Source organism: Arachis hypogaea, chromosome 9 (genome assembly GCF_003086295.3).
Source record: "Arachis hypogaea cultivar Tifrunner chromosome 9, arahy.Tifrunner.gnm2.J5K5, whole genome shotgun sequence".
In the NCBI taxonomy this organism is placed as follows: Eukaryota; Viridiplantae; Streptophyta; class Magnoliopsida; order Fabales; family Fabaceae; genus Arachis; species Arachis hypogaea.
Genome location: NC_092044.1, coordinates 97,015,587 through 97,027,932, shown reverse-complemented (window position 1 = coordinate 97,027,932; position 12,346 = coordinate 97,015,587). Strand labels below are relative to the sequence as shown.

The window sequence follows — 12,346 nt, the reverse complement described above, 5'->3', positions numbered from 1 at the left end:
TAAAGTACCTTCTAACCAAACAGGATTCTAAACCAAGATTAATCATATGGGTGTTGCTCCTTCAGGAGTTTGATATTGAGATAAAAGACAGGAAACGGTCAGAGAATCAAGTAGCTAACCATCTCTCCAGAATTGAGTCAGAAGCAGGAGTACAACCACCCACAGCTGTGACTGAGACGTTTCCAGATGAGCAATTATTCCTCATTTAGCAGGCACCATGGTTTGCAGACATTGCAAATTATAAGGCCATAAATTTTATCCCAAAGGAGTACAGTAGGCAACAGGTGAAGAAGCTACTGACTGATGCAAAGTACTACATTTGGGAAGAACCATACCTTTTTAAAAGGTGCTAAGATGGAATAATCCAGAAATGTGTCCCGGATGAGGAAAAGCAGCAGATTCTTTGGTACTGTCATAGGTCTGATTATGGAGGCCACTTTGGTGGTGAAAGGACAGCTACAAAAGTCCTTCAGAGCGGGTTTTTCTGGCTGACTCTCTTCAGGGACTCAAGAGCATTTGTGAAGCACTGTGGCAGATGTGAAAGAGCTGCAAATCTCCCTGCCAACCATGAAATGCCACAACAGGAAATTCTTGAGGTTGAGTTGTTTGATATGTGGGGTATTGATTTCATGGGACCTTTTCCACCCTCACATTCAAAACTATATTCTAGTAGCAATTGACTATGTGTCCAAGTGGGTGGAAGCTGTGGCTTTGCCTACCAATGATGCCAAAGTGGTAATGAGCTTTCTTCAGAGATATATCTTTAGCCGGTTTGGTGTCCCATGGACACTCATTAGTGATGGAGGAAGCCATTTCTGCAACAGACAGCTGGACTCTCTTCTGCTGAGATATGGAGTCCGTCATAAAGTGGCAACCCCCTATCACCCTCAGACAAGTGGATAGGCTGAAGTTTCCAACAGGGAACTTAAGAGGATTCTAGAGAAGACCATCAGTATTTCCAGTAAGGACTGGTCTAGGAAGCTTGATGATGCTCTCTGGGTATACTGGACAACATACAAGACTCCCATTGGCATGTCCCCTTATCAGTTGGTCTATGGCAAAGCCTGTCACTTGCCAGTTGAGCTGGAGTATAAAGCTTACTGGGCAATCAGGTATTTGAATCTTAATTCGGAAGCTGCAGGAATCAAGCGAATGCTTCAGTTGAATGAGCTTGATGAATTCAGATATTCAGCCTATGAGAATGCTAAGCTCTATAAGGAAAGAACCAAGCTACTGCATGAAAAAAAGATTGCCATCAGAGTCTTTGAGCCAGGACAAAGAGTGCTTTTATATAATTCAAGGCTCAAATTCTTTCCCGGGAAGCTAAAATCCCGATGGTTAGGACCGTTTGTGGTTACCAGAGCTTCACCATATGGTCATGTGGAAATACAGGAAGAGAATTCTGACAGAAAATTTACAGTGAATGGCCAGAGGTTGAAGCACTATCTTGGAGGCGAGATTGATCGCCAGAGGTCCACTCATCTGCTGAATTACAGAACTGACCGTCAAGCTAGTGACGATACAGAAGCGCTTGTCAGTAGGCAACCCGATGATTTCGTATCCTTAGTTATTTTTCGTAGTAGTAGTTTCTTACTTGTTTGATTTTTACTGAGTTCTTACTAATTTTCTGATCATGCAGCTATTTTATCTCAAGAACTGAATACCTCAAGCTCTATATATACTTAAAAGAAAATACATACGACGTGCAAGCGTCACTGACGCGAACGTGTCGATCATGTGTGAGTGAAAAATAAAATTTCACAGAGAGTTGAGCGGGAATGGCACCGGAACCAAGCCTTTAGCACAAACAACCCACGCGTACGCGTACTTCACGCGTGCGCGTCGTTTGTGATTTTCGCCATTCACGCGGGCGCGTCCCCGACGCGAACGTGTGACCTACAAATTCGACGTAAAAGAGTGTTCGGGCAGAGAGTTGTGCTGGCTTGGGGCAGGAAGTGTGCTAAAAGCACAAGTTAGAGCACGCGGACGCGTGACTGACGCGTTCGCGTCAGTTGCACATATGGCCATCCACGCGAGCGCGTGCACGGTGCGAACGCGTCGTATGAAAATTTGGCTCCCAAGCCATGCAAACAGAGAGTCGCGCGGGCGCTCGGTTGGCTTCGCGCGAATCGCACAAAATCAAAGGCACGCGGATGCGTGCCTGACACTAACGCGTCATTATGAAGAATGCGCGACCCACGCGTACGCGTGCCGTATACGCACGCGTCGCTTGCGCCGCCCAGTTTTCTTTTTCTCTCTCTTCCAATCCTAATTCTCTCTTATTCTTTTATCCTTTTATTTTTCTCTCCTCATAATATTCGTCTCTTTTATTTTCAGTTCTTCTTTTCTTGAGGACAAGCAAACCTTTAAGTTTGGTGTTGTTGGACACTGTGCTTATTGGTTTTCTGGTACAAAAGGGAGGCGAATCATCTTCATTAAGGAGCACAACCTGAAGAATAAAGCGACCGCTAGGATAACTAAGGTGGTTGAATTCCTTTCATTTTTTATTCCTCCCCTCTTTTTCTATGTTATGTTCCGGCTTTCTGCTATTTTACTTTGATTGTTGCATGATCCTTTATTAGTTAAAATCTTAGGACTATTTTAGTTTTCTTTTAATTGCTTTAATGCTGAAAAGATGTTTCATGTACCACTCATTGAACTTGAATCTAAAGAAAAAAAGAAGTGATGTATTGCATGAGAAGTTGAGTTAATTTTAAATAGTCTTATTTACTTAAATGTGGTGGTATTAATGGTAATTTTTGAATGCATGATATGAACAGTGCATATTTGAATTTGAATCAAGGGATGTTAATATATAAGGAATAGGAATTTAGAGAATTATTATGACTTCTCTGAAATTTAGAAAAATTTAATCCTTGAAGCAAAAAAATAGTAAAAAAAAGAATAATAATAATTAATAAATAAAAGCAAGGTCCAAGGCTCTGAGCATCAATGATTAGGGAGGTTAGATATGATTAAAAGCTCAAAGAGTTGTTTCCCTAGTCATATGCTAGTGGTGTGATTGTGTCAAGAAATCCTTGAGACAGAACACTTAGAGTCGAGACCAAGTGTGTTTAACAGAGTATGCCAAAGGCTTTGAGCACCACTGTCTGGGAGTAACTGAAAGAAAAATCAGGACTCAAATAGAGTCCCCCAGTTAAGTGCTTGTGGTGCTTTTGTGTCAAGTAATCCTTGAGACAAAACATTTAAAGTCACGGCTAGGCTCAAGGTGCAAAGCACCAAAGAAAAATAAATTAAAGTAAATTTTGCTGTCTTCAAAGATTAAACTGAAATATAAAAGATCAGAGAATTCATAATATTATCCGGATTAAAATTCCGAATGACATTAACATTTTTCTGATTCAAAGGAGAGTGAGATGCCAAACCTATTCAGGATTGCAGTTGTAAACTCCACTATAAGAAGAGACACGAGCTTAATCGAAATCTCATTCTCATGCAAATTCACATCATAAGCTTATATTAGTTTTGGTTGCTTGAAAACAAGCAACAGTTTAAATTTGGTGTTGTGATGTGTGAGCATCTTGTCTATCTTTTCCTAGTGAATTTGCATCTAATTTGTTGAGTTTAATTAAGAATTAATTATATTTTAGCCACTATGGATGTTATTTTAAGTTTTGTGCAATTTTATTTATTTCAGGTAGCATTCGGCAGAATTTGATGGAGTTTCTGCAGTACAAGAATTAAAGGAGATGGCTGCGAGGAGCGACGCACACGCGTGCCTAACGCGTGCACGTGAATTGGAGGTATCCATGGTGACGCGTATGCGTCACTGACGCATACACATGAATTGAAGATTTGCTCAGCGACGCGTTTGCGTGACCGACGCGTCCGCGCGACTTGCAAAGAAGACCAGCGACGCGTACGCGTGACTGACGCGTACGCGTGACGTGCGCGATCTGCAAAATTTACAGAAATCACTGGCGTGGATTTTGGGCCGCATTTTGACCCAGTTTCCGGCCCAGAAAACACAAATTGGAAGCTGCAGAATGGACAAACAAGTGGTCCCCACCCATCAGCTGAAGACTTGATAAATAATTCAAATTTAAATTCAAATCTTAATTTTGAGGAAAATATATTATTTTTAATTTTAGAGAATTAGATTTTAGAATTTATTAGGAATAGTTATAAATAGGAACTCTGTACTTTGAGACAGTACACAATTTTTACCAGAACCCTTATTTTTCTCTAAACCATGAGTAACTAATCCTTCATTGTTAAGGTTAGGAGCTCTGTCTATTTTCATGGATTGATTCGTTTGATCTTTTTAATTTAATTCATGTCTTGATTTATATTTCAATAATTGTTTTCGTTCTTTATTTTATGAATATGGGTGGAACGGAAGTATGACCCATGTTCTAATTGAGTTCTTGTAAAACTTGGAAAAGCTCTTTACTTGAACAACAGCTTGAAAACATATTATACTGAATTTCTAATTATTTGTATTTAACAGGATACGTGACATATAATCCCCTTATTTGTGGATAATTAGGATTCTTTTGGCATATAAAATAGAAATTGATCATCACCCTCTAATTGGAATTAATTGACCAAGGAATTGGCAATTAATGAATTTTAGAGGAGACTAGGAAGGTCTAAGGAATTAGGGTCTAGTCACATATAGTTTGCCATGAAATTAAATCTTGCATGATTAAATTAATTACTAATAAAAGTTAATCCGAAAATTAGATAACTCTGAAACCTTAACTGCTTTCTCAAATATTTTATTCCCAACTCATTGCTCTTGCTTTCTGAAATTCTTAAAGTACTATTTAATGCTTTTTGAATATCTCAAAACCATTTTCTGCTTGCCTAACTAATCCTATCAAACGCTATTGTTGCTTGATCCATCAATCTTCGTGGGATCGACCCTTACTCACGTAAGGTATTACTTGGTACGACCCGGTGCACTTGCCGGTACGTTTGTGGGTTATAAAATACCACACCAAGGAGGATGAAGGAGATTCAGCAGGTTGATCAAGGAGCTTATAATCATCTCATGGAGATCCCTGCCAAGTATTGGAGCAAGTCCAGGTTTAATTATTTTCCTAGAGTTGATACACTTGTAAACAACATGTGTGAGTGTTTTAACTCTATTATTGTAGAGGCTAGAGAGAAACCTATTGTGTCTATGCTAGAAGATATTAGGGTTTATCTAATGAATAGGTGGAGTGATAACAGACAAAGTATAGTTACATATGTCGAAGAAATTTTGCCAAAAATAAACAAGAAAATTGAAAGAGAGTTTGATAAGGGTGGGGAGTGGTTGGCCATATATGCTGGTAGGGACAAGTATGAAGTGTCTAGCAGTCAGGGTAATAGAGCCAAGTTTGTTGTGGACTTAAACTTACATGAGTGCTCATGTAGAAAATTTCAACTAACAGGTTACCCTTGTGAGCATGCCATGAGTTGCATTAGGAAAATGTGTCTAGATGTTAAGAACTTTGTGAACAAGTGTTATAGGAAAGAGACCTACGTGGACTGCTATCAACATGTAATCTACCCACTGAATGGACCAAATCTCTGGTCTTGGACTGAGAATGATGATGTGCTGCTACCAGTGTTTAGGAAACCAATAGGGCGCCCAAAACTGAGCAGGAACAAGACTGGTGATGAGCCACGCAACAATGGACCACTATCTAAGTTATCCAGGACTGGACAACAACAAAAATGTTCATATTGTTTTGCACTTGGTCATAACAAAAGAACCTGTCCTAGAAAATGTAAGATGGAGGCCTCAGTAAAAAAGGTAAAGTTGTTGTTGTCAATTTGATTACAATTCCTTATATGTGAATGTTGATACTGTCCAATTAACCCAATTTATTGTTACTGTTTATAGCAGAATGCAACTCCACAAGCCAAGAAAGGTACTGGCAGAACTAGGACTCCAAAACCCAGCAAGATCCCAGCCAAGACAACAACACAACCAGCAACAAAACTTCAGCCAAAGAGGAAGAGCAATACACAAGTTGGAGGGAGCCAGGAGTCACAAGCATCCTCCAAGAGAGCTAGATGCAACAGCAGCACCTGTTAACCATAGCCATCAACAGCAACAGTCACTAGCCCATCAAGGAGGACCCTGAGGTTCATGGCAAAAACACCACCTAGGGCCTGGAAGGCCTTGGGATGAAGAACATAGTAGATTTTAGTGTTTACCATCTATTTTGTAATGAATCTGTCAAAGACCAAGGGCTAATGTCCCTGTGATACTTTAGACACCCTACTTTAAGACTACTAGTTTCATGTTGATCTCTTTTGTGTTGTTACCTTTTCATGGTTATATTTAAGGCTTGTTTATATATTGTTATGGTTAAGAGAAGCTACTTTAACACTTCTCCATTATCTAATGATTTACATGAATTTTCAGCAGCAAAGTTATGTGAATTGACAAATTAAGCCTTGTATTTATTAGTAGATCAAACTAAAATAAAATTGTACAAAGCTAAATAATGTATGTCAAAATACAGGAACTCATTGCTATTCATTTCACTCAAAAACCTTACAATGTTTACAGCAAATGCCTTTACACATACAGCCTCCAAAAAATTTCAACTAACACATCACTGTTATCACCCTAACTGTTTGTCAATTTTTTCAATCCCTAAACAATTGACATTCCTTACAAACTAGGGACAACAATAGAAAAGCAAACAAAACAAAATGCTAACTCTCTAAACCTCAATTATGTCGATCATATAGCAGTAGCCCAGCCATTGTCCATCCAAGAATTCCAACAGCAAGTGCCAATGCAAATTTCCTTTCAGCTTTCTGCAGTTCTTATTTCAACGAGCTCGCTTTGTTCTTTAGTCTTTGAATTTGTGGATCTTATCCTTCAGGCTCTACCCAAGCAAAATAATCGCATCCATCTCCTATCTGTTCTCAACCAAATCAACACGAACACACCAAACACTTCAGATCCTCCAAACACTAACACCCAATATTATTTTCAAACAAGAGACAGAAAAGAGGAGACTCACCTGATAGTTGATGCAGCCCCAAAATCTTCTTCCTGGGTTCTCCACTGTAGATGATGTCCGTAATACCGGTCTCTCTCCACAGAAGCACGTCCTCCTTTTCTCACGATACTTGGTGCTACTACACGAACCTTGGGAAGATGACTGACTAGCCATTCTCAGCAGACGAAGAACATCAACTTTGGGGATTAGGGTTTACTTATTGGACCGGATTTCATTTCATTTCTTTTTTTTTTCGTGCTTCCAATTCCAACTGTTAACTATAGCCAAACTACCAAGTTTGCCACATCAGACACGCCATCAATAATTTGACACCCACTTAACGGAAGGACCTAATTGATGTAAATCAAAACTTTTTTGGATTTAAATAGAACAGTTAAAATGTTGGGGACTAAAACAAAATTCACCCCAAATGTAGGGGACCAAAATAATAGTTTACCCTAATAATAATTGCCATTATAATATATGGTATTAATGGTAAATATATAATGGCCACAAAAACATAACTTAAATAAAATAATAGTGGCTATTGTATTATTGCCATTGAAAGTTTGTCGCTAAAATTAATTATTCTTGTAATGCATGTCACTATCATACATTGAATTTGGATGCGATGCAAGAGAAAAATCTATTTTTTAACATGGGTGAAGACGATTACAACTTGGACGGTGGCGTGGAGTTTCAGGTTGGCCATAGATTCAAAAGCAGAGATGCAATAATGCAGGGTGTGATGAATTACAGCATTCGCAAAAATGCTGAGGAGTTGTGGAGTCAGATTGATTAAAATACCACGTGCATTACCGATAATATGAAGCAGGCTGCCCTTTGAGTCTCTGTGTTGCTCTCCGATAGAATCTCAGATGTTGGTAAGTTCCAGTTTAGTTGTCTTCTATATTCTCAATTATCATTATTATGCTTGTTGTACATATCAACCACGGTTGCTCTATTTCGTTAGGGAGGTGCGTAGGGTGGGAGGAGCACACATGTGTTTAGCACCCACCATGTCTCAGGACCACACACAGTTGGACAGCAGTCTCATCTTCCAGGGCATCTTCCCATTGATATAATCCAGCCTATTCATCAGCATCTCTATCCTACAAGGTGCAGTTAAGCAAAGCTATCACTTCAAACTCTCGTACGAAAAGATCTAGATGGTGAAGTAAAAGGCAATTGTGCAAATATACGGTAATTTGGAGGAGTAATATAACAAGGTACTGAGGTTGCTGCAAGCATTGTAGAGTTGTTATCCCGGAATGATATTTGACACTAGTGTTGTACTATACTATCATGGGCACCTTATGATTCGTGATTGCATCATGTTTGATAAGGTATTTTGTGCCTTTCCAAGGCTTTCAAGCATTACAATCCATTCGTCTCCGTTGATGGCACGCATCTATATGACAAATATGCTCGTGTTTTGCTTATTGGAATGACACAAGGCTGCAATAGTTGTTCGTTAGGAAGGGACAAGAGGCACATGCACAACTAGCGGTGGATAATCAATTTTTGCAATGGCTGATAGTTGCTATTGAGAAGAACAGAGAGGGAATATCGAAGATGTGTGTCACTCAATATGACAAACGGGCTTCAATGTTCTTGGTTGAGGAGTTAGAGCCTTTGAGGGTTGGTTGCAAGAGTCGTTTTGTGTTCGCTTGACGGTTGGGACATGTGACTGTGGCCTTTTTCAGTCACTTCATTTTCCATTTCATCATATGCTTGCTGCCAGTGCCACCGTGAGTGTTGAATGGGGTCCATACATCCATACGGTGTAACTACAGCAGGCTATATTCAAAGTGTGTAAGGTGAAGTTTTCCCCAATATCAGATTAGAAGATTTGGCTGGAGTGGTGAGGGACATGGCTTTGTCCTAACCCTGCCATGCATAAAAAGTCTACTGGAAGACCTATTTCCACCAAGTCTCGTAATGAGATGGAAGAGGGTGAGCGCCAAGAGAAATGGTGTGGTCTCTGCAGCTAAATCGGTCATACCCGACAAGGTTGTCCAAACCAGCCGACGGAGGAGGCTTAGTTTATAGTCTCTACTTTGTAGGTGTTTGTTGTGGTTGTTGTTTGCGTCTTTTATATTTTTGTGTGGTTCATGTCATGGTTCACTTTATTATATTTTCAGTAAGCATATTTTGTACTTGAATTTTATGCGATTTAAGTTATCCATGATGACAGCATTTATGTTGGACTTGAATTCTAAAGCTTAAAATACAATACAATACCAGAATGTAACATAAATAGTGATCCAAAATACAACATGGATAATGTATCAAGATACATCAATGGTAACATATAGAATAGGAAAAACATATAGAATAAGAAAATACAAAAATAGTAACAATGTCATCGGTGGTGATCACCCGGGAAATACATCCGATGTTCGGTGCCATATGGCAGAGGCTGTGCCTGTCGCTGAGGTCTGCTAAGACATAGGTCTACAGGAGGATGTGGCTGATACTGAGGCTGGTAAGGTAGAGCAACATGTGGTACAGGCGTCGGAGAATAGGCCATAATCCACCGAAGGTGGTGTCGCATACTAAGCACCGGGTCAGATGTGTGTGCTGTATGAAGTGCCAGGGCCTAGAGAATAGTATGGGACCCAAACAGTGGTGGACAGAGGGGCAGACAAATTCTGCTGTGGCTGACCCATTCTCTACTCCCTAATTGTACGGAATCGCTCCACAATGTGCTGCATGGTGGGCAGGTCGGTGGTATAAATATGGAAAGCCTCCTCGAAATCTATCTCGTCCACCATTGATGCCTACTGACGATTGCTGAATGCACCAAGGTCATGCCAACGAGGGGGGCAACATTCCAATCATCCTAAACTGTCGCTGAGCTTGACCCTGAAGGCAGATGTGGTGGTGGAGGTGGAGAAGGGGGTGTTGGTGGTAGTGGAGGTGGCGTTGAGTCACCCTGGTCATCTGGGATATCACCGTGCTCCTCTTGTCGATGATACTCTACCTCCTCCTCGGATTCCACGTCCAGGGGGTCCCTGTGAGGCCTCACCTTGTCCCTTTGGCATCCTGTAGTTCTTCTGCGATCTCTGACACCCTTCTTTCTCCTGGTAGGCCTTCGGGTACCCGGCCGAACCTCCCTGGCCTGCTGACCACGGTCAGGGACATCCCGAGGAAGGTTTAAGACGTCCCTCAGCTGGCTGGCAGAAGGCTGAACGTCTCCAGAAACTCGAACAACATAGGGTCATCAAGCATATCCTGTCCCTACAAGTGTCTAATGTAAGACTCATAATTTTTGAAAAATTTTATTATGAGTCAATTTCAATTTATTTATTCATTAATGACTTTAATTTCAGAAATTATTTTATTAAAACTAATTAAGTTAATTTTTGATAATTAAATTAGAATTTTTATCTAATTTTACAATTATTGGATAATTTTCATATTTAAATTATAAAGTTTAATAATTGTAAAATAATAAGAATTTTATATGATTTAATTTAAATAAATTTTAATACTTTTATTTTTATGAACAAAGAAAATTAATTATATTATCTTATATTTTAAATTAGAGTACTTGATTGAAAGCCAATTAGTAAATTGATAAATAATAGTATTCCTAAAGTAATTTTAAGGATTAAATTAGGTTTCAAATTAATGCCATATCCCCTAATTTTATTAAGATTACCCTTATACCTAATTGAAACCCTAACCCTAACTAAACCTACACCCCCTACACACACACCACCACCTCCTTTTCCCTTTCCCTGTCACGTAAAAATGTGACACACAGTAGCAGAGAAGGAGAGCTACGAACCAGAACGGAGAGGAAGGGAGGGAGCCATGCCACCATCACACTCTGTCGCGCCCAGCTCGCCGCCGCATCTTGCTGCTGCCACAGTCTTCACGCAAACTAGAGGGAGAGAGAGATAAAGGAGAGTGTTGTGCGAGAGAGAAGAAGCTGCCGTCACATCCCGTTCTGTTGTTAGTGTCGTGGAGGTCCACATCGCCGTCATCAGACTCGTGCCACCCAGCACGTTGAGCAAGAATGCGTGAGGAGAGAGAAAGAGAGTCACGGGGAAGGATTGAGCCCGTCACTACCGTGCCTCCATCGCCGTTGATTTGCCACTGCTGCTCTTGTTAGAGGTCGTCGCCATCACCAGAAAAGGGGAGAGCAAGTGAGAGTGATGACGGAGAAGGGGTTTCCACCGCTGCCGAAGCTCCTCGCTGTAAGTCTCTCCATCGGGAGATACCATCAAAGTTGCCGTTGATTTGTTCATGGTTCCTTTTTTGTGTAGGTTGCGTTCTGGTTATTCTATATCACGTTTAAAGTTATGGTTGTGGTTGCTGAAGTGGTTTGGAGCTGTGGTTATGGCTGCCGCAGTTATGCGTTGAGAGAAAATGAAGTTTGTGCGTAGTTAAGTCGCGATCGAGGTAGGGGCGTTTTTCTTAAACTTATTTTACTTTCAAGAATTATTACAACTCGATATTAATGCAAAAAAAAAATGTATTTTTATGCTTATGTAAGTCTTATGGATTGAATCCAATTATTTTGAATGAATAAAATTGTTTGCTCGATTGAGTTATTGATTAGTTGAGGTGGCTGGAAATTTGTGAGTCTTAATTGATTACGTGGAAGTTGGTTTAAATGGTGATTTACTGGATTGGTTATTTGAATTCTGGATTTTGTTCATTTTCTTGAGTTGAGTCTCTGTTGTTGTGATAATGGTTTATTGGGAGTGATTTAAATGATTGAGAGATATTTGATTTGGTTTGGTTAAGACCCTTGAAGGGTGGTAAAGTCCGAATTTCAGAGGAGATGCTGCCAAAATTTTTATTAAAATTGAAGATTTGGTTTGAAATGTTATTTAGAAAAGTTTAGATCCAAGAATTATATTATTTGATTTCAATTTATTAAGAAAAAAATGAATGATGTTTTGAGTTTGAATTGTTAAGAAAAGAATTATATTTTGAGTTCGATTTAATATGGAAAGACTTATGCTTTGAGTTTGATTAAAGAATTATATTTTGAAGGAATTTTTAGTGAATTTAAATTAATTGAATTGGATTGCCAAAGAGAAATGATTTTTGAATATTTTGGGAAATTTTTACACTTGAGAATGAAGTCGGAAGTGAGTTTCATGCAACTAATTTTGAATCTACGAGTTATGCTTTTGGGAATTTCAAATGAAATTAACGAATAGATTGTTGAAGTTGATTTGAGACTTTTGATTAGCGAAAAGGAGTTTTACAAAAGAGAAATCAATTTGAATTATTTTTTAAAAAGAGATTTTGATATTTAAGACACCTGGACAGTATGTAAGGGTTGTAGTTCATCCCACTTGTTCCGAATTAGTATTTGAGACATCTAGGCAGTATGCAAGGATTGTGAT

General features: G+C 39.4%; 1 protein-coding gene across 1 annotated transcript; it reads left to right on the top strand.

Moving 5' to 3' along the window:
* The first annotated feature begins 4,972 nt into the window (after nt 1–4,972).
* Nucleotides 4,973–6,052, top strand: LOC114924454 (uncharacterized). The gene is made up of 2 exons (XM_029289041.1): nt 4,973–5,767; nt 5,858–6,052. Exons 1-2 carry the CDS (start codon nt 4,973–4,975, stop codon nt 6,050–6,052), a joined length of 990 nt encoding a protein of 329 aa, XP_029144874.1.
* Nucleotides 6,053–12,346: the final 6,294 nt, after the last annotated feature.